We start from the raw sequence: 23,282 nt of genomic DNA, 5'->3' as shown, positions 1-23,282 counted from the left end.
CATTTCCCACACTTTCATAGTATGGCTTAGCAGCTTGATGCCTCTATAGTTGTTGCAACTCTGGATATCTCCCTTGTTCTTGTATAGAGGGACCATTACACTCGACCTCCATTCTTCAGGCATCATTTCCGTCTTAAAGATGACATTAAACAACCTAGTCAGCCACTCCAAACCTGCCGGGCCCGCACTCTTCCAAAATTCCCTAGGAATCTCGTCAGGTCCGGCCGCTCTTCCCCTGCGCATCCTACGAACAACACCCTTAACCTCCTCAACCTTAATACTCCTGCAATATCCAAAATCGTGACGCCTTCCTGTATGTTCTAAATCTCCCAACACAATGTCTCTGTCCTCTTCTTCATTTAAGAGTTTGGAGAAGTATGACTGTTATCTCCGTCTAATGAGAGTCTCCTCTACCAATACTTTGTCATGCTCGTCCTTGATGCACTTCACTTGAACCACATCACGTGTCTTTCTCTCCCTCGCCTTGGCTAGCCTGAACAATTTCTGATCCCCTCCTTTCTTTTCTAGTTCAGCATAAAAGGCGTTCAAAAGATGCCGTTTTTGCCGTCGCAACCGCCAATGGTCATGAATGAATGCTTATTTTCAAAATAACTATATATGGGTCGAAGAGGCCCCAAGATGTTTAGATTGAAATAAATGGCGCCCCAATATAAGCTCAATGGTCATGTTGTTAGACTTGGTAAGGTTAATCAAATGATAATTCATGATGAAATGGACAGAGGCAGCAGATCGAAGAATTAAAGTTTATAGATTAACCTATAACGACGTCAAATTAATATACAATAATAATCAAATTCACACTTAAATATTTAATATTTAATGTAAGTACTAGCGGGTTTTTTGTTCAAGTGTGGTGTGAATTCGGAAATGGGAAATGAAAATTTGAACAAGGTTCTTAAGGAACTTTGTCCCTAATTGATTAAAGAGAGGAAAAGTTTTGTGCTTATAAAGCACTTCTTCAAGCTCTTAAAGGTTTGAGAAGAGTAGACAAATCTTGTGTCGTCATCGTCTTTTAGTTTTGATTTTAATCAAATGATCTGATTGATTGATAATATTTCTATTTAATTTTAATTTCATGACTTTTCCGTTAAGCCACGTGGAAAGGTCACTTACTGATCTGCGAAATCTGCAATCTTTCTCCCCTCATTTCTGCATTGTTTTTAACACAAGTGTCGTGTGATCTGCTCTGTTTGTTGAGTTCGCTGAAATTCTACAAATTTCAATTGTTAATATTGTAGAATAGTGTTCCGTTCTATCTTGGAAGGAATGAAACCAAAACATTAGGCAATTTTGAGGGGATTAAATTTCTGAAGGAAACACATTTTTCTGTTGTGCTCGAAACTTATATGTTCTAACGGTTTTTTCCTGTTTCTAGTTGCTATGTATTGAACACAGGGATAACATATACGCGGTCTAAACAAAAATTACTAAATTCGCGTGAACCCATAGTCAACTCTCTGGATCTGCCCTGCAAATGGAATATCTAGTTAATTCAACCAAGGCAAAACAAAATTTTTAACACAAGTATCATTATTGTGTTAATATTGACGCCAGAAATTTAGAATATTTCATTACTACTATGGAACAAGCCCTTTTGTGTAACGATGGATCGTCCAGTTGTTGTTGTAAGTTGTAACAGCCTAATTAGCTTAAATTATTGATATTTGTAGCCTGGTTTAGATCAATGCTTAACATATCATACCAGTAATTAATTAAGCATCAAGCGTATGTTTGACAATAATATTCTTAATAATGTAATATATATCTCAGGGTATCTAATATATATTTCAGTTTTCATATTGCTTAAATTATGTTGAAATTGATCTTTATCAAGATAAAAGATTGCTTGATCTTCAAATACGCGTAATACTATTTCGAAAGACGTAATTATGACTTATGACTCGTTCTAGGCTGTAGTAGTTGCTAAAAACAAGACATGTCCCAACACTAATCCTGATCCTTTAACATTAAATTCCATCTAATCATATACTATGATTATTGCAATTTGCGTGTTGAATGTTGCGACTCAAATCTAATTTCAAAAGTATAGTCCAGCTAATTGGTATCTTTTATTTTATTTAAGCAAGTTGTATTCAATCCAACCATCAATTCGTTATTTAAAGTAATAAAATCTATGAAATACAGTATTTAATAAGCTTGACTGCTTCACTACACAATTTCTAGAGTGTCTTGCTGTCTTGCATCAACTTATGTCAAGCAAGTTTCTCATTTCTTGCACTGACAGAAAAAGTTCGAAAAGGACAATCTTATTTTAAATCTAATGAAGAACAAATCAACCATAAATGATGCGTTCAAGCACTTAACCATAAAAAAGGGAAGATAGGGTAGAACAATTACTACCAACCAAAATAATTTTGGAGTGTCATATCATATTTTCGGTATAAAATATAAAAATTTAAGTGAAATTTATTTTTTAGTTAACTTAGTCAAAGTTGGATGACTTTTACGTGACAAAAAAATAGAAAGATGACTTTTTATATGATACTCCCTCCGTCTCAGATTATCTGTCGTGGTTACTAAACATAATTTTCTCAAATTATTTATCGCTTTAGAAGGTCAAGACACAATCCATTGTTTTCCCCCGATTTATTCTTAGTACAATTTTATCATTATTGGAGATAACTCATAAATAGAATAAATATTTAATGGAGAAAGATTATAACTTAGACATATATAAGGGTAAGGTAGTCACATATCCCTCCTAATTAATACTCCCTCCATACCAATTTATATGAGGGTTGACCCATTTGGGAGTCAAACAGTTATCTCTTTGACTCAATTTTAGACATAGATTCTTCGGGTATTTTATAATAAAATTTACATATTTGAAAATTACATAAAAAGTACTATAAATCTGCATAATTAATAATTCATAATTTATGAAAAGAGTTAAGAAAATCATAGTCAAAGAAAGAGCTGTTTGACTCCCCAAATAGGTCAACTCTCATATAAATTGACACGGAGGGAATATTTTTTAAGGGACGTGTAAAGCAAAAAATGATAAATAATTTGAGAAGGAGAAAGTAAACTTTAAGTACAAATAATTTGAGATGGAGAAAGTAAACTTTAAGTTAGATGACTTTTATGCAATAAACTTTAAGCCGAATGATTTTTATATTAAAAAAAAAAGGTGCTTTTTACGTGATAAATTCAAAACAATGATCACCGGTGAAGTTTACTCGAAGATAGAGTAAAACAATTGCTACCGACCAAAGTAACGTAAACAAGAAATGTCACAACTCTTGAAAATGCTTAGGTGATGCTTCTTTTCAGATACTATTGTTTCGAAAAACTTCTTTCAACCAAACACTATGCTGGGAATATATAGCTTTTTTGTTTTTGTTTTTTGTAAATATATCTGAAACAGTTTTTTTCATTTTTACAAAAACTGAAAAACTTTTCTTTATCATGCTTTTCACTGTCTTTTTTATGAAATACATCACCTTAGGATGCACCACGTTAGAAATGTAGCATACTAGTTAATATAGGGGTTAGTTTCCTAAACCCCCAAAATTTGAAAAAGGAGTAGTAAATTTAATGAGCCATCATTGATCAATTCTGTCAACACAAAGAGGAAATTAATAAATGGACGACCATGATAATATTTAAGTTTCCCATCAAGTAAGTGATGTAATATATGATACTCCCTCCGTCCCAAAAAGATTGACACTTTTAGCTTTTCGAGAGTCAAATTTCTTAATTTTACTGTTTGAACATAAATCTTTAATTTTTTTGAAATTAAATTTACATATTTGAAAACTTTATAAAAAGTACTATAAGTCACCATGATTAATATTTAAAATATTTAAAAGATATATGAAAAAATTAAGATCAAAGAATAACTCATTTGATTCTCGAAAAGATAAAAGTGTCAATCTTTTGGGACAGAGGGAGTAATACTTTTGTTTCTTATTTAAAATTAAATTATATCATCTTTAAGGTAGTTGGGGTTTTTAAAACTTCCTTACCTACTAATTTGACAGGTAAAATAAAGGCTACTGTTCCTGGTCAAATCTCTTTAAACTCAACTCTGAAAGAAAAATTCAAAACAAAATGTTATCAATTGCCCTAAAGTAAAAAGAGTTCTCACTTCACAAACATTTCTTGCGTTTCAAAACTCTGAAAAATTGGCAAATTTTCCCTCATTTCTACCTTGATTATTTTAAACTCTTTCTCTAATTATAACATTATGAGGGAAATTCTAAATTCTTTCTTGCTGCTTTATTCAGTAAAGCGATTAGCGTAGAGATTTAGTAGCTTAGTTGGTTGACTACCTGAACTTTCACCTTGTTGATGAGGGTTCGAATCTTCACATTGTAATCCTCTTCCCCTACCCCTATGTAATAAAAATAATTTTTTCTTTTGAAAAAAAAAGTATAGCGATTAGCTAAAATTTGAAAAAAAGTCAATCCTTTTTTGGCCTGTTCTCTGCTTAAGATATAGACACTATCGTGGAGTTGCAAATTTTATAGGAAAATTTTATAAAGTTATTTTAGGATTTCATATATGGAATGCAAAATCTATGAGAATGACTATTTTTCAAAGACAAGATCATGTTTAAGTTCACTAATAGCCTCCATAAGGGGTGGTCTTGATTTTTTGACCCCGCGTAATAGTTTTTTTTTTTTTTTTAAATAGTCTCTACTTCAGAAAATTCGCTTGATAAAGCTTTTATTGCCCATTGGGCATAAGTTGTGTATATAAATTAGTTTAATGACACAAGCCATGCCTTATAGGTAAGAGTTAGAACTTATGCCTGATGGGTAACAGATGGAAGCTTTTGTTGCCCATAAGACACATTTTCTAGCTCAGCTGGAGTTCAGAATATTTCAAAAGTTCACTCAATTGATCACAAGTTCTGTCTTATAGGCAAAAGTTAAAACTTATGCCTGATGGGCAACAAAAGTTCTTCCCAACGATGTTTTTTTTTCAAATTAAGGTCATTTAAAAAAAAATTAGTGGGAGCAAAAATTCAAGACTGAACACTTTAGGGGACACTATCCGTCATTTCTAGCCATTTTATGTTTTCTCACTTAGCCCATTGCCGTTGATGAAAGGGGAAATAACCTATATATACCGCTCACCCATCTAGTTTGCAGCCAATCTAGCCCTCTACTGTATCATTAATGTATAGATAATGTATACGTTCTGTATAGCTATATATAAACATTATGTATACTCTTATGAATTATGTATATACTTTGTATAATCATGTATAAATATGAAACCAATTCAAATTGCAGTGTATAAAAAATGTGTATGTTCTGTATAGCTATATGTAACTTGTTCAACATTTTTTGTAACTTTATATACACTATATACATTACATATACATTCTTATATATTATATATAATGTATGCATAATATATATCCTTTGTATAACTGTGGATAAACAATGTATTCCTTGGGGGACCAAAAAATTACCGCCAGAAAATCAACCATAACTAGGTCCACTGGCCAGAAATCTTCTCCAGCTCCTTCCAACTCCGAAATCCACCAGATTTGAGGCTCTCTTTCAGTTTACTATTGAGCCAGGCAGTGAAAATCTCCTTGATCGCCACTTCTCTGTCATCGACTCGGTGGCACGCCTTCCACACCATTGAGAAAGACACCGCCGCGATTTGCTTTTTCAACCACATAGCCCCTAACCTCAAATCTCTCACATCTGCTTATCGATTGAGCCATAGCGCCTCAAAAATCCCCAAACCCTGACAATTTTGAGTAATCAAATCAATATTGAGATTCTGACATTTGCAGAACAAAGCAATCCCTGAGTTCCGAATTTCCAAAAACAAACAAGGTTAAGAATATTGGGGAAATCGTATTTAAGTTGAGCTCGCCGGAGAATCGCGATGAACTGATATGCCCAGTTCACAATTTTGGGACTTCTGGATATTGCCCTACCAGAGCATTAGCCGTTAAAACGATCATGCCACACAAAGTTACAATAGATGAGGTGCTATATATCTAACTATTTTCACAAGTAATTTTCTTTTCTATAAATTATGAATACTAAATAAAATGATATTTACACGTTCACAGCAAGTCAGCCTGATCGACGATCGAAAAAGCACTCAGTTGTATGGTGGTCAACTAGAAGAAGTGGGCATGGTACGTGAACAGTAGAAATTGAAAGTTGGCTAAAATTTCGATAATTTAGATTGCCGAAAGGTTACATGGGTAAGAAGTGGGTGGTTGGGTTAAAAACGGCAAACTAGATGCCTGACTGGTATCTGTGTGTAATTATTTGTTGATGAAATTGCCCGAATTTCCTTCAAATGGCAGGTCTTTAATTTTTACCCTTTAAATGGGTTGGTCTTTAACTTTTGCCCTTTAGCAATTTAACTTATGTTTAGTGGAGCATAAATTTTTTTAAGGGGACAATTCGTGCGGGACATAACTTGTGGGATATTATGATGTGAAAATATAAACTTATGTGCCGCGACCAATTAAAGCATTAATTACTCCTAATTAACAACTCGCTCCGTTTATTTTTACTTGTCCACTTTTGACTTTGAACACCTCTTAAAAATGAATAAATGAAGTATGTATTTTACCATAATACTCATATTTTTTGATGTATAGTCTCACTAAATTTGGAAAGGATTTGAAAATAAGTAATTAATATTAAGGGTAAAACAAGAAAAAAAGTTTGTCTTTCCTTATACTAAAGTGAAAACTTATTTTTAATACAATGGACAGGTAAAAGTGATTAGTCGGTACTCCCTCCATATCAAATTATTTATCGTCCTTACTAAAAATACTTGTCTCAAAATATGTCATTTTATTTATCCAAGATAAAATTAAGTAGCTTTTTTCCATTTTACGCTTGTATTAATTACATTAATGACTGATTTTGTGAGTTCATATGCCAACATTTAAGGGGTTTCATCGTTATGAAAAATGCCATGAATATTTTGAGACGGAGGAGGGAGTATAAGATAGAGACAGTTGAGTCATTTCCAACCAATTACCATCACTGATCTTGCGTTATATGGGCGCATGTAATTAATAACAGTGTTTTGACTTCCCTATACTATAACATGATATGCTCCCATGGAACAAAGAAGAAGACTCAAACTTCCTTTCTTCCTCTTCTCTTATAATTTTGTCCTAGTTTTAGCTCTGAAAATCACGTAATATAATTCCAAGAATATACCGCTTGTGTGTGGGGTAGTTAATGTTTTCTCCACCTGTTCACTCTTCCTCTCTCTAAAAAAGATTACATTATATTTTTGTTCTCCATTCTCTCAAAAAATGATTCTTAAAGTGGTATATGATCAGCTTTCTCTTTGTTGATTCATACCCACTATTTGTTTATGTTTTTGTGTCATTTACGTTATCTTCTTGAAAAAAATTATGATCCACATTTGATACTAGTAGTATATATGTGGAATAAAACAAATATTTATGTTGTAAATTAAGAAGAGATGAGGGGATGAGCTTTCTCTTTGTTCATTTATACCAACTATTTGTTTATGATTTTGAGTCATTTACATTATTTTCTTGGAAAAAGATAGTATGATCTACATTTGATACTAGTAGTATTAATATATGTGGGATGAATAAAGATTTATGAAAGAATTGTTGTAAGTTAAGAAGAGATAATGGGGGGATGTGTATCAAGGCCAGATAGTTGTGTAGGAGGTAAATTGAGAGGTACAAAGAAGTTTAGAAGAAGAAGAAGAAGAAGGAGGAAAGCCAACAAGAAAAGAGTATTATCTTCTAATTTGTATGATAGGTCACTTGACAAGATTGATGAGTCATTCCCTTTGGATAACTACAACTTCAACAATCCAACATTTCAAGGTCCTTTCTCTCTCTTTTTAGTTGTGTACATGAATTTGTTGTTTGTTTTCATGTTTTAATGGACTTATTGTTTTGGTTATAGAATGATTGTTGGGTGTTTTTTTGATCAAGAATGTTGTTGAATTGTGAAAGTAATCGGTAGTTGGAGTTTGGAGTTTGATTTTTGAGTGAGTTTAGTTAAGTTGGAGGTTTAAGGTGGAAGAAAATTGGAGATGTCGATGTCGGTGGAGCTACATTTTTCTATAGGGTTGGTCAGATTGGATGGAAAAGTTTCAACCTTTCCTTTTTTCTTACTTTTCTTCTTCTAGGATGACTAATTTAACTATCTAATACACGCTTGAGAATAAGCGCAAAAGTGTTTCCACAATTTGACCGAAATTGTTTAATAAGAACAATTTATCATGTGTTCAGGTGTTCAATTGGAACAAACCGTAGTTAAGGGTTATCGATGTATTAAGCCTGAGCTTTTTTATTTCCTTCTTTTCCTAATGGCTTGAAGAGTCCTGGTCCTGGTTATCAGGAGGGAAGCGAAATGACGAATGAGGAATTGTTTTCTATGTTGTTCAACTATGTTAATTGATTTATTTATTTATAAATGTCTTTTTCTGGAAATGGTAACATATGTTATAAATGTTGTCAATTGCAAGAAATATCAGTAGCTGGGCATTTGCATCATGAGAGAATAAGAGGTGGATGCCTATATTATTATTAAGGTTTTAAATTGTTCTTCTTTGGATGGAGATTGGTTACTTGATCATTGTCATTTATCTTTAATTTGGAAGGACCTGATAAAAAAGTGATGGGGATCAAGTACTCTTTCTTATTTTTTGTTTAAATTAATTAAACAAATTGAGTTTGTTATTTCATTACAGGTTTTGAAATCCGGGTTCAGCAGTAATACTTAAAACTAGTGATGTTTTTATTATGTTTCCTATGAAGTCCTGCAGTTTGTTGTAGGATGCTAATAAATCAGTCTAGAATTATGGCACCATCATTCAGCATGAGGTTATATTGTTATTAAGGGCACTAAGTTCATTTAGGCCGTGTCGGGAGTACTTTTCTTTTCAATTTTATGCTATATTTTTATTGATTCGCAGAGAAACTTAGCTGATGGGGTATAACGGTGATAGCGTAATATAAGGGTCTCAATGGTTATCGCTTTCTTGGTGTTAAAATGGAGTTATAATTAGTGGAAGTCAACTAAATACTAGACCTTTGACCTCAATTTGCGTTGAGGTAGTTGTAGAAACATTCAAAGTCTGATTGGCTGCGTCATGCCGTTCTCTTGCAGCTTGAAATTTGTGATGGCCTCTTTTCTATATGTACATGTCTGTACTACTAAAGTTTCTCATGTTCTTGCAATGTCGTTTTCTTTTCCTAAATGTCACATGCCTTCAGCAAGTGGCAAGTCAAAGTGAGATTGTATGTTTGGTTGTCCATTAAGACATAAGTATGTTTAACTATATCTTCAACGTTGTATCTATCATTCACTGTGAAGGACCTGGTATAGTTTAAGTTTCTATGCTTTTATCCTAAAGCTCTATAGCAGATAAAACCATCATAAATAAGCGTTTCTAATGTTTATTGTTTTATCATGGAAATAACAGGAAGAATTGAGGAGGCATGGTTTGATTCGGCTGCAATATTTGAATCTGACTGCAGTGACAAAGATTTCCAGAGTGTTCCTGATGGTACAGCATTCTGATTTTCAATCTTCTGTTAGGATTTTGTTTCCTTTGAACTTAACAATAATACAAATATAGACACAATTACTGCAGATGTGCTTTCTCTCAACAGCTTTGAGGGTGGACGGACTAGTGTAGCTTCTATCAAAGATGCTAACCATGAGGAACTATTAAGCAATCGTACTAGCAGCTGCGAAAGTTGCTCAGGTAGAACTGTCAAACCACCAGGCAGTTCGGTACATCCAAAAGAAGTGGATTCTCGAACAAAACTTGAAGAACCCCACAGTGAGATCTCGTCCTCAGAAAATGTAGGTAGTGAAAGGGAGGATGGTTTGTTGGAGAACTGTGGAATTCTTTCAAACAACTGTCTGCCCCGTCTTACCTCTACTGTTGTGCCAATAGAGAAGAGATCTCATAGCTCTAGTCCTCCAAGTGCAAGGAAGAAAGCGGACCTAAAAAGTCCCTTCAAATGGAAAGAAGGAAATCCCTATGCCACTCTACGTGAGTTTCTACATCTAGCTTTTGATCTTAGTTGCTTTGGCACAAAGTTCTTCAAATGTGCATCACATAATGGATTAAGTTTGAATATCATTGTTGGTTACTCTTCAAATATTAGTTCTAAACTATCTTTAATCTGTTGCAGTTAGTAATAAGTAATTTTATCTATTGAAGACATATATAAAGACTAAATTTCACGAATTACTCTACGTCTTATAACAGCATTTGGTTGTTTGTTAAGAGGAATATTTTTGAAGAATTGCACAAGGTCTATAACAGCAATTATTATTGCTCAGAGGAATATATTTTCTCAAATTTTATTTGGGGAATTAGCGTTCTTATTGGATTATCCATGTCTCATATTCTTTGAAGCAAAATTGTGTGCCATCTGATGACTCTGTTTCAGCTGTTTTATTTATTTGGAGTTGGTCTTTTGGGATAATAAAAACAATTCTCTGCAAATATGGCTGAAGATATAGTTACTTTGTACAAGGCAGTGAGATATTTCTAAGCAAGTGCCTCCTTACAACAACAACACTGCTTCAGTCCCAAACAAGTTGAGTCAGCTTAGATGAATCCTCACTGACCATGTTTCCCCATTTAAATACATTTCAGACCAACATTATACAAAATAAAAATAAAAAGTAAAGGAAGTTCTCTATATGTCTTACAATGGTAAAAGAATCTCTAATTGGCTAAATGACTCCTAGAAACAGGTTATTTGGTAGCTTATGTATAAGTTCGAGCATGAAAATTCTCTATAAATTTATACTTTGAGATGAAAACAAAAGTGATGATTCGGTTATCTGTGATCCGTTGCCAGATCAAGGAAAAGAGAATACAACGAGCTAATTTTAATTTGTTTTTGGGTACAGTTTCATCTAAAACCGTGCTTGAAAGGCCCATAGCTGGTAGCCAAGTACCAGTTAGCCCATTGGAGAAGAAATTGCCTGACAGTTGGTCTCATATTGAACCAAGTACCTTCAGGGTTCGGGGAGGAAACTATTTTAGGTAATGCGTGCTTCCATTGCATATACTTACAGATACACAGAACAAACATGTAAACACTTATATTATGAGTGTGACAATCTAGTCATAAAAAATGGCATCGATAAAATCTTTCATGCACGTAGTTAAAGGTGTGTTTTTGTGCACGTTATGGTTATCATTTTGATTGTGTATACATGCCGACTGCCAATGCAACTGCTCTCTACTTTTGTTTATGTTGTATCAGTCACATATTTTTAACTTCTGCAGAGACAAAAAGAAAGAGTTTGCTGCAAATCATGCAGCATATTATCCTTTTGGTGTTGATGTATTTTTATCTCAAAGAAAGATTGATCATATTGCTCGACTTGTGGAACTTCCTGTCATTGAACACTCTGAGACACTTCCAGCCATTCTTGTAGTGAATATTCAGGTACCATTTAGTTTAGCTTTAAGAGAATAAGTAAGTGTATTTCTTTTTTTCCCCTCCATTGCTTTGGCTGTCATTAAGTTGGTCTGATGTTTATCATAAAGATAGGTAATTTCTGTGCTAAAGATCCACATGAAATGTGTTTGCGTCTCTTCAAAGTCAAAGTTTTCAACATGTAGGTTTCCACTGTTGGTGGCCTTATAACTTCTATCAATAACAATATAGTATAAAATAAAATAAAAGAAAAGAAACTAGCTTGGGAATATGTTTGCAGTTGAAAGGCATTTTTAAACTTTCCATTACTTTTTGATTTTCCATGTCCCCAGAGTGTTCCTATTAACCTCATCTCAGTTCTCCTGAATCGTGCTTGTTAGTATGAAAGCTTTTCTTTCTTATGTTCAAGTAGTTTATATTCTCTCCATGACCCATTTTGTACTTAAATATTCAATCATTTGAGTTGCTAAGATGTTGTTTTCACCCTTCTTTTTTTCTTATCATTTTTACAGGTACCGTTATATCCTACTGCAAATTTTCAGGGTGAAACTGATGGTAAAGGAATGAGTTTTGTCTTGTACTTTAAGCTTTCCGAAAGTTATGCAAAGGAACTTCCTTCTCATTTTCAAGAGAACATCAGAGTAAGTTCTAGTTACCATTCCTTGTTTCTCCTTTAGCCTGTCTCTAGTTGTATATATCTTCTGTTGCTGCTTAAAGATTTAATCATGTTCGTCTTTTTTGTTCATGCTAACTTGTTGTAGAGCTGTGCCTCTTGTAACACTCGTTTCTCTTCTCGCTTTCTTATTGATCAGAGGGTAATGGATGATGAAGTGGAAAAAGTGAAGGCTTTTCCAGTAGATGCTACTGTTCCCTACAGGGAACGGTTGAAGATATTAGGTCGTGTAGCAAATCTGGAGGACCTTCGGTTAAGTGGAGCAGAGAGGAAGCTTATGCAGGCCTACAACGAAAAACCTGTTCTTTCACGTCCTCAACATGAGTTCTACAAGGTATGATTGCCACATTTGGTTATTGTTAGATTTGAGTTAGAATTGGATGAACAGCTTATTGTTTATTATCGCTTTCAATTTTTTTATTTTTCTAATGTCCAACCACATGATTTACAGAGAATGTCATTTTCATGGAGAAATAAGGATCATCCTCAAGTGATCCGAGGCATCCATTAGTTTAGAGTTTTATACCATGACTAAGATAATATACTCAGATTAAGCGCGTATTATTGGGTCTTTTTTAATTAGAGAAAGTGCATGAACCATTTGGCTGTAGAAATTGTGATAAACATCATTACATGGCCTTTGCCAGTGCTTTCTCACGTCAGTTCTCATTTGAAAGAGCAGTCATACTGTGATGTTTATCTTTTTGCATCAAATTCTGTTCAACAATATTACTACAGTTTCTTATTATATAAAATATGCTGTAGTATATGATCTGATTTTTCTTAGAATAGATCACATAAATATTTAATTTGCACACATCGTCTCATTTCTAACATATTGAAGGAGATATGTTGAAGTTCTCTTATTAAGTTGCTAATGATGTCTTTGTAGGGAGAAACTTATTTTGAGATTGATATAGATATGCACAGATTCAGTTACATATCTAGGAAGGGTTGTGAAACATTCCTAGATAGGCTAAAGCTCTGTTCCTTGGATGTAGGCCTCACAATTCAGGTGAGTTTCTCTCAAATTCTCTTCTTTTCAAAATCATTTGTAAGTAATATTTTATTTTCACTTTTTAAATCAGGGTAACAAAACTGAAGAATTGCCGGAGCAGCTCTTATGTTGTATACGGTTAAATGAAATCGACTATGAGAATTATCAGCAACTGGGGTTAAAAATTGAGCCCCTTGAATAGGTGCACAAATAGTCCTGTACTCAACAGGATATGGCATATAAGTAAAGTTATTGTTAGCTAGTTTTGTGTCCCTGCTGGTGGCTCCCTTTCCCCCAAATTGTCAAAATCTTCGGTGTCTCCATTTAAATGTGCTCTCTGGAGAGGCAAATGGCATATCAAGTGAGCTCTAGATAATGCGTTTGAATTTATGGACAAGGCTGAGAAAATAGTCAATTGAGCGGGCCTTCCTCTTAGTTTCCAAGTTTCATCAAGCAGTTGTCTGTTTATTTTTATTTTAAATTTTTTGCTGCAACTTATTCTTTTAGTGCTTCCTTTCTGAAATGTAAATATGCTCAAAATCCAGAAGGTAAAGAGATCTTGATCCCCCACTATCATTAAAATATGGGGAAGATGAAGTCAAAAAGTTGCAGTCGCAGTTAGATCCTTTGTATTAGGTTGTTTCAAGAAAACTATGTGAAGAATAAAAAATATTGAAGTTCAAGGATCCCCAGGCAGCAAGAATTGCCCACATAAAATCGCTGTTTCATAGTATGAACTCGGGGGGGAATCCATGAATCACTTTCTATACGGGATTTTCCTTCAAAAAGATTATCCGAAAGGTCTCCAACTCTTTTAGGTTTCTATACTTAAAACACTGCTCTGGAATTCTACTTGCGAAATGATTTTCTCTTGCTTCATAATATAACGACTCCTTTCAGTGACTCTGTAATGCTCAAGTAAATTCAGAAAAAAAAAAGCCAAGGGAAATCAGGAAAGAGTTTATTATGAAGAATGATTCTTACAGCTATATCTCCTAGAGCTATACTGGTTTTAGGCAACGACAACAATACTGATAATGCTACAGCTACGCATCTTCCCTATTAGATCACTAATCCTGGGTGACAACTTTGATGTTTCTTGATACATTGGATAATACTGAGGGCAGTTGGAAAATCTTCCTAATCTTCCTCTTTCTTTAACTGTTTGTGCGAGTCTAAGATTGAGTTTCCGTTCACATAATCACACAACCATCGGGCATTCTTTGCAAGACAATGTAAGAAGGAAATGTTGGCTCACTCATAAATATGGAGAAAGATTTGGAATCATTTCGAGTACCAACTGATGCCGCCTTAGGCATAAGAAAAAGTTGATTTGCATAAACAAGTCCCACTTATTTCATATATTGTAGCAAAGGGATATTCACAGTGACAGTGCAAACGACAATAAAAGAACTACATACATTTTTCGTTCAGCGAGGAACCTAGTTTGACTTTAGCTAAAAATAGAATATAGGAGTAATTAAGAAAATAAATTTTACACCAACTGAATGAAGTATCTTAGCTGATTATCAAATCAAGAAATCAAGAAGTAAATGAAGTATTTTAGTTGATTGCTGTCCTCAAATGTTGCTAAATATCAGTTACTTCCATGAGAAAGAACCGATGATGCTGTAGGGCTGCTAACATTCTCCATGCCCCCAACTTGTGTTTTCCCAGTTAGCATATCTATAGCAATTTGAGCAACTTCTGCGAACCAGTCATCCTCTGGAAGTACACTGCACATTTCAATTTTTTTTTTTTTTAATTAGTAACTACTGAACTTTGACAGTGTGAGCTTGTCCATGTTGCCAGTTTCAAACAGAGGAGGATTGGAGTAGGTTGAAGTCAGCCTAAAACTAGTGAATCGATGATGAGTCCTTACAATACAATAACTAATGATGGTGTAATAGAAAGCATTATGATTCTGGGGCTTTGTTTTATTTTCTATCAAATACAGTCAAACCTTTTTATAACTACATCGTTTGTCTGGATACTTTTTGGCTACTGTCGCGAAATGCTGTTATAGAGAATACATAATATAACATTACAATCGGTTCTAAATAAAACTTGACTATTATAGCGAAATGTTGTTATAAAAAGGACTGTTCTTATAGAGAGGGCTGACTGTACCTGTAAGGATCAATTTTGCTTGCAGCAACTGCTTCAATGGCTCTGCCTATGATGTTTTTGATTACTTGTTGAAGATTTCGAGACAAGTAACGCCCTTGTGAAGCAAAGAGTATCACAAACTCCATATCTAAATAAAACTGAAGGGGTGATAGAGCAGTGTTTCAGTTCTCAAGAAAAAAAAAGGTAACTAATTTGTACACGAAAAAATTTACAAAGACGAAAGAAAACAAATAATATAACAAAAGAACCTGTTGAAGGCCAAGTGGACCTAAAGGCCTTGGCCCTTGCTCAATCTCTTCCCAAAAAGTTTGATCTTCAGAAAGCCATAGAATGATAGTTTCAGTGAGCCTCATCAAAAGAATTGTAGCAAATCTTTCTCTTCCTACAAACATATCTGATGCTATGCTTGCAATTCGAGTCAACTTTCCAAACATTTCCTGATATACTGGAGATGGAAACCACTCTATCTCTTCTGGATTTCCATCCATATTTAGGTACATGTCTGGACTCAAACGAACGCCACCATCTTCCAAGAAAATGAGTTCAAGTGCATGTTGCCTACAAAAGCTGTCACGCAACTGATCAACTAAACGTTGGAGTCTTCGCTTCAGTTCTCTTTGCTCTACAGGACGGGATTGCCTCTCCGTACTTCGTTTAGATGTATCATCCGTCTTATTATTAGATTGTTGTGAAGATGAAAGCTTGCCGGCTGCACGAGGGATTAGCTCATCTGCTAACAATAATGCATTAGCTAGTAAAGCAATCTGTTCGGGTTCTGTCTCAGCCGTTCTTACAATTCTATTTACAGATCCTTCAAGGTTCTCATTGTCCACTGAACCAGGTAATGCTTTTATCAACATACTTATGTATGCATTAAACACTTGCATCACACCTTCCAAAGTTTGCTCAGATAACTGTAAGATTTCAAGAGGACTAATGTCCTCGCAGAGTTCCTGAGAGAATTATCAAGTTTAGTGCCATAAAGAGATTCAGAATATTACATACTACGGAAAGATTACTGAAGCGAGTTCAAAGTATCATCAGATAATAACAGACAGGCAAAGTGCATAACAGAAAAGTTTTCACCATCCACAGAGAAAAACAAGAATTGGCTATATATCAGACGAAAAGCTAAATGCAAGTAGAGGCGGAGCCAGAAGTTTTAGTTTATGGGTTCTGGACCACAATTATTTTTACTTACTGGGTTCTTGCTAGATTATTTATAGAGATAATTACAGTTGAATGCCTTTAGGTGATCTATGTTACAAAATAGCCAGCAAATATATGGGTTATGTATATTATACATATTGTATACACAAATATATGTATAATACACATAATTAGTGTATTGTCTACACAACAACAACAACAACATACCCAGTTGGATCCCACAACGTGAGGTCTGGGGAGGGTAAAGTGTACGCAGACCTTACCCCCACCTTGGAAGGTAGGGAGGCTGTTTCCGAAAGACCCTCGGCTCAAAAGAAAACAAGGGAAAAGAGTCAGATACGGACAAGCAAATCAAAACCATGTGAAAATGAGAAATAGCAAGAGCAAACGACGTCATGATAAAATAACAAAGATAGAGAAGACCAACACATAGAAGCAGGATAAAAATACTCCTAATACGAGAAAGGAAACCTCGCGGCCCCCCACTAGCCCTCTACCCTGATACTCGACCTCTACCCCTTCCTATCACCGTTCATGTCCTCCGGTAAGCTGGAGTAACGTCGTGTCCTGCCGAATCACCTCTCCCCAGGACTTCTTTGGCCTACCCCTCCCTCTCTTCAGGCCCACCACTGCCATCCTCTCACACCTCCTCACTGGCGCATCAGCGCATCTCCGCTGCATGTGGCCGAACCACCTCAACCTCCCTTCCCGCATCTTATCCACCACAGGGGCCCAACCCACCTTATCCCGAATCACTTCATTCCGAATCCTATCTCTCCTGGTATGCCCGCACATCCATCTCAGCATTTGTATACACAAATGTACATATAATATACATAATTAGTGTATATGTTTTGGAAATTTTCCCGTAATTAATTTCGGCCGACGGGACAAAAAGCACAAAAGCAACTTACACATATTAAATGAATCTTTTAATACAAATACAAAGTTTGAGTCAAAGCTACTGGGTTCGGTCGTATCCACCATTGTGGCTCCACCCCTGAATGCAAGAGTTAGTTATTTTGCTGGTAAAGGACAAAATTAATCACCTGAACCATTGTGTTGAATCTATGAGCACTGCTTGAGAGTTTTGGCTGGGAGGCAATTACACCAGCAAGAGATGCAGTTCCTAGAGAACGTGACCCAGTTGGTGGATAAGTTAGCGACCAATCATCTGCAGCAGCAAGTGCAGCAGTGCACTGCTCAATCCTCTTTATATTGGCATACAGTGCTTGCTCAACACAGGGCTTAAAGATTTTCAATAGAACCGGTGAAAGTGCCAATCCGCGAGCTTCTAGCAGAGAGCAGTGCCCGAGACTTATGTGAACACTCTCAGCAACAGGTCTTAAGCATCCTGATGCTGCTGGTGAAGCTATGACATATCTCTTAATAAGATGAGCAAAATTCTCAGTTTGGTTGACAGCCCAAGTTACTAGCTCAGATGAATAAGAAGGTTCATCATCAAATAAGGTCAAGGAATCATTTGTGGCCTGTGCAATCGTCGAGAAAACAAGCTGCGAAAGAGCAGCACTATATGCTACTCCATGTGAAGTACCTGAAGGCCGAAGACCTTGCATATTACCATGCAACTTCTGCTGGTGAGAACTTAACATTAAGGTATGAGCACGGGGCCCATCACCAAGGCGTTTTAGAGCTTGTACTGCAGAGCGAAGCTCAGCAGCACTGACTGAAGGCTGGAAAGAAGCTTCTGCTAACTGTGCTGCTAACTTTTGCTTCTGTTCAGTGATAACTTTCTGCAATGATAATAACGCCAATGGAGTCAATGTCGTCTGTTTACTCTTTGCCATATTTTCACCTTCATCTAGCACATCCAAAACTTCATCGACTCTCTTCTCAGCAAGTAGCACTTCAAGCTTCTCTATAAATTGGCCTAACCAACTCTCAGTATTGGCGGTGTCATTGTCGCCATGATTAGACCTATCATCTTGTGTTGAAGCGTCAGAGCTAGACAGAGAATCAACATTGATTCCTTCAGCTAAACCATGAACAATTGCTGCTCGAGTAGATAGCAGATTTCTCAAGGCAATAAGCTGTCCCTCAAGATTGGAAATTTCCCTTGATGTGCTGCATATATAAAACGTATAAGACACTTCGATGCACCAACAGCCTAGATACACTGCAAAAGGAGTGATAGTGGTTGTTTCAGACTAAAAATGTGTTGCTTTTTTAAATATTTCCTGGAAAACAAGAGAAATCAAATTCACAGGCAAAAACCTTATGCACCTTTAAACCAAAGTTCAGTTCTAGGTAGCGATATGTGAATAGCTCCCATTCAAGCTCAATGAACATCTAACTAGAGGAGTGAGATTCACTGCAAGCAACGCTTTCAATTCTTTTTGTTATATAAGAGATTTACTTCATGGCAAGTGTAGTTCCCATGGCAGACATGTGAACAGATCTTCAAGTTCTACGAATATCTAGCTATGGAAAGATATCAATTCTTGTAATAATAACAATTAACTCGACGACAAGTCTAATATTTTGGTCCTTTACACCGCTAAATTCCAACTGCTGTTTCATTTCCCATATCATTCATCATAGAGTGGCGAAAAATGTGGATCACAGTGAACAGGAACTAAAAATGACCTTTCATGTACACTTGAAGCCATTTTTATCCTTTTTAATCAGCTGGGACTTAATTAGTTGGATAGTTACATATAATCATTCTATGGCCACATATAACTCACAAATGTATGGCAGAGTTTGCTTACCGTATGAAAGCGGCATAGTTAGCATAAACACTTTTCCTCATTTCCTCTGCAGAAGCCTTCCTCAAGTCCACAAGGTAATGGCATAAATGCCTTATTTCCTGTAAAATAAGATCCAAAGATTTCTTTACCTTGCACCTTACTTTTCAACAAAATAAATCAACTCCTCCCTCCCCCTTAACCCGGAAAAAGAAGAATCTTTACATAAAGCAAGCATGTCATTTCTTATAAACCATAGCCAATCTCAGACGTGAATGGCCATATAGGTTAACTTGATGGTGTAATTATGATAAAAGAAAATGCAAATTGTCAATCAAGGATATGAGTATTTCTTAGCTTCCGTTATCAAAATGAACAATAATTATTTTTCCCTTACTACAGGAAAAATAGGCTAATCACTTCATCAAAATTTCGAACTAGGAACACCAAAAGAAAAGAAACAATTTTCTCTTTCAACTAATTCAAACGTTACTTTCCCTATAACAATTTCGTTATCGTTGCCCATGTTTCCTTCTTCCAGATCATATTTAACAAGAATGCACTAATAGCTACGTCTCCAATAACAATGAAAAACAAATCATAGATCCTGAAGCTTAATCTTCGAACCAAAAACAAACAAAAAGGGCAGTGCATTTGTTAGAGGGAAAAATATTAACTCAAAACACATAAGCGAATTTAGGGCAGGTTCAATTGAACGCACTGCTTTCAGTTCCAACTACGTATGCATATACAAACACACATTTATCATTTATATACATCACACACATTATCACTCTAATTCTGAATTCGCTTTGCTTCCCGTAAGTCAATTTGATTAATCTTTGAAGTTAAATTAGATTAGATTACTCAACATTTTAAAATTAAAATTAAAATATTCAAAAACTACTATAAGTCGCAATTCCTCTCATGTCAATATGACAAAAAAAAGTTACACTTTAAAATGTTGGTCAAAATTTATATATTTGAATCTCGAAAAGTGAAAATTGTAACATAAATCGGACCATATGAATTTACGTGCATGGGGATGGGGACATATATAAAAGAAAGATATAACGTAACGTAACCTTTTCGCTCATGTGACGACATCGATTGGTGACATAAGAATCAGGATCAAAGGCAGAAGCTTTAAAGACTTTAAGCTTATCACTAAGTGAAAGATCCTTCTCCTCAAAATCAATAGAATCTCCTATGCTTGACGAGAATGAACCTCCATCCATCATTGCCATTCGTTTTTACACTGCCAAAATAAAGAAAAGAAAAAGCTCTGAGGAACAATTATGAATATGATCACGACATTAACATGTGATTGAATTTGGAGGTGGCTTTATCATCACTACATCACGGTGGACTCGCTCCTATTTTTTTTTTTTCTCTCTTTTATTTTTATTTTTGTTGATTAACACTAGTTTAAAGTTAAAGGGAAAAGATAACTTTTTTATTCTTATCATGTATCCAAATCTATATATAATATAAAGCTAAGCATAAATAAGGTGATGTGACACCTCTTTATGGCTAGCATTCTTATTTATCTTTTTTTCTCCTTTTTTTTACATTTTTTGGTTCATTTTTGTACATAATCTACCAAGTAAATGGACTAATAAAAGCTTCATAAAATTATTGAAATCATACCCACATAGCAAATAACCAAGGCTATCATAAATCTTTGCAATAAATCCAATTTACCGTTTGTATAAATCAGCCCACGTAGGAGCAATAAAACCCACGTGCAGGAGCACTATAACATGACCGTAATGGCAATTAAATTACTATTGATGCATTACATAAATTTTGCATATTGCAAGTGCTATATGTATATCTATATTCAACAACACACTTTTAGGAGTAAACTGCAATTTAGATGAACATAAATTTTCTACTCTCTTCCTTTTCTTGTAGAACAAACTTTCTTTCAATTGAAGATGTTGTTTCAATATATTTCAATTGAAAATCGGTTTTGATATGAAAATAGCAGCATGAGGTTTAAAGAGACCTTAATCAACTACACAAATCATCCGGCTTACAAATTTTGCAAAAGGATTGAGAGTATAAGATGCTACAACAATTTGGAAATCATTCTTTGATTTCTTATTCCTTCTTGAGCATCAAATATTGTAAATTAATATTTTTTATTTCACGAGACTCTATCTAAAGTTGTCCTTTCATTTTATATTTGAAGTAGCAATGTTGTTATATTTACTACAGTATTATTCATGCTTTAATTTGACTTGAAGAAGAAGAAGGCTCTTGAATGGGGATTAGCTTGTCGTAGTGGATATCGACAAGAACTCAAAAAGAAATTATGTATTAATTTCAATTTTTTTCTTCTATTTTTAATGATTAAGGTCGTAACAATGATGTGCGTATTGTATTATTTTCTTCTTTATATATCTTTTCCGTATGTTCTCTTTGTGATTCCTCTTTAGCTTGATTTGTATATGAATTTTTTATTATCGTAAGTGTATAATTTCTTTTGGTTCAAAATAATTACTTATGATTTTTTTGGAATGCTGCTAACTACTAACTAAAATTTTCCTCTATGGAATCAATTGTACATCAGCGTATTTATATAGAAATGGCCAAGTGAGTGATTTTTTTTTCCTATTTTACATTCTTTTTATGTAAGGAGAAACTTTCGAAAAATATTTAAGAACCTTGACTTAGATATATATATATATATATATTAAATATATATTATTACATAAGAACATTATTATTTATATAAAAAAGGACATATTTTTCTTCAAACTTTAAGAAAGATAAGTGATTAATATCAACTTTAAAAATATAATCCATTTTTATAAAAGTCGGGCATTTGTATGCTTTTATAGACAACTTTTAAGACATAATAGCTCTTAAAGCATGAAAATTGTCACCAAATTACTGAAAGCGCTCTATATTTCCGATTTAGCTAATATAAACAAATTATATTATCTATATATTATAAATACCTCTTCTATCTGTATTATATATAATAAATCATCGGTGTTTTTATCACTGCGTGAAGCGCGGACAAATTCACTAGTTATAAGAATGTAGGTAAACTTTCGAGAACATGATCAAAATGGCCCTTATTGTACGAGGTTGGACGATTTTAATCCTTCACATATGCCATGTAATAGAAATAGTCTTTTATGTATGAAAAAAAATGATCATTTTAGTCTTTCATATATATTTCCTCCGTCTCATAATAAGTGTCACCTTAGCAAAAAAAACACGCATATTAAGAAATCAATAATGCAATGTGAAGTTTACCAAATTATCCCTATATAATAAAACTAAATTACTTTTTTTGCTCTTGATTAGAGCATGCACAAGTAGTAAACCTTTTGACATTGGTTGACATTATATTGGGAATCCAACAATATCAAGTTACTATATGGCTTTTCCAAACATCATTTAGTTGCTACTTTAACTTGTTAGTTTTTGTATAAAGATAGAATTGGAAAAAACTAGCCAATCTATGTCTTGGTTTCCTAAGGTGACACTTATTATGGGACATTTTTTTTTTTTTTGCTAAGTTGACATTTATTATGGGACGGAGGGAGAACTACGTAACTGAAATAGTCCTTAATGTATGGAAAAACTAATCATTTTAGTCCTTCAATATGCCAGGTTACAAAAATAATACTTTATGTATGAAAACAATGATCATTTTAGTCCTAAACCTTAAAGTAACAGTGCAATTAAATCATTAAGTTTAACCAACAATTCACGTGAGTGAAGCATAAACTAGTGTTTTAAAAGGCAGTTTCAAGACTAGCTTTGGGGCGAGGCACTGGCTAAACACCCCGGGGCTCACGTGCGGGGCTTAGTTCCTGTGAGGCATGCGCCCTAAGTGTCCGACTGTACGCCCTAAACACGCTTAACGCCCAATGCTCGGGGCTCGCCTAACAGTTCTTACACAAATTATATGTTAAATTCTTTAATTAAAATCATTGACCCTCATAATTTTTTAACATGTGAATAATACTTAATAGTTTTTCATCTATAGAATAAGAAGATTGAGTGTAACTCAAATCAAGTCGTAGTATTGCATATTTACTATTTGAGAACATCGTAAGGGTGAATATCACTTAATATTTCTTTTAAAAATACATAGCTGATTTGTACATTTTCACTTGTCATTGGTCGTTTTTC

General features: G+C 34.5%; 2 protein-coding genes across 4 annotated transcripts; one reads left to right on the top strand and one right to left on the bottom strand.

Moving 5' to 3' along the window:
• The first annotated feature begins 5,317 nt into the window (after positions 1–5,317).
• Positions 5,318–13,802, top strand: LOC132612592 (uncharacterized). Of its 2 annotated transcripts, none has more exons than XM_060326673.1 (10): positions 5,318–5,999; positions 6,086–7,852; positions 9,460–9,543; positions 9,616–10,038; positions 10,911–11,046; positions 11,293–11,455; positions 11,959–12,087; positions 12,259–12,453; positions 13,012–13,134; positions 13,208–13,802. In XM_060326673.1, exons 2-10 carry the CDS (start codon positions 7,651–7,653, stop codon positions 13,316–13,318), a joined length of 1,566 nt encoding a protein of 521 aa, XP_060182656.1. In that variant the 5' UTR covers positions 5,318–5,999; positions 6,086–7,650; the 3' UTR covers positions 13,319–13,802. The 2 variants fall into 2 exon arrangements, with proteins under 2 accessions (XP_060182656.1, XP_060182657.1); XM_060326674.1 differs by having other exon boundaries at positions 5,320–5,999; positions 9,631–10,038.
• Positions 13,803–13,943: 141 nt separating this feature from the next.
• Positions 13,944–20,753, bottom strand: LOC132612590 (exocyst complex component EXO84A-like). 2 transcript variants are annotated; one of them, XM_060326671.1, is made up of 6 exons: positions 20,210–20,753; positions 19,149–19,246; positions 17,466–18,501; positions 15,495–16,199; positions 15,247–15,383; positions 13,944–14,852 (listed from the first exon to the last, which is right to left on the bottom strand). In XM_060326671.1, exons 1-6 carry the CDS (start codon positions 20,369–20,371, stop codon positions 14,714–14,716), a joined length of 2,277 nt encoding a protein of 758 aa, XP_060182654.1. In that variant the 5' UTR covers positions 20,372–20,753; the 3' UTR covers positions 13,944–14,713. The 2 variants fall into 2 exon arrangements, with proteins under 2 accessions (XP_060182654.1, XP_060182655.1); XM_060326672.1 differs by having other exon boundaries at positions 17,466–18,553; positions 20,210–20,230.
• Positions 20,754–23,282: the final 2,529 nt, after the last annotated feature.

This window comes from Lycium barbarum, chromosome 10 (assembly GCF_019175385.1).
Source record: "Lycium barbarum isolate Lr01 chromosome 10, ASM1917538v2, whole genome shotgun sequence".
In the NCBI taxonomy this organism is placed as follows: domain Eukaryota; kingdom Viridiplantae; phylum Streptophyta; class Magnoliopsida; order Solanales; family Solanaceae; genus Lycium; species Lycium barbarum.
The sequence above is the reverse complement of the archived record's forward strand: the minus strand, read 5'-3'. Positions and strand labels throughout refer to the sequence as shown.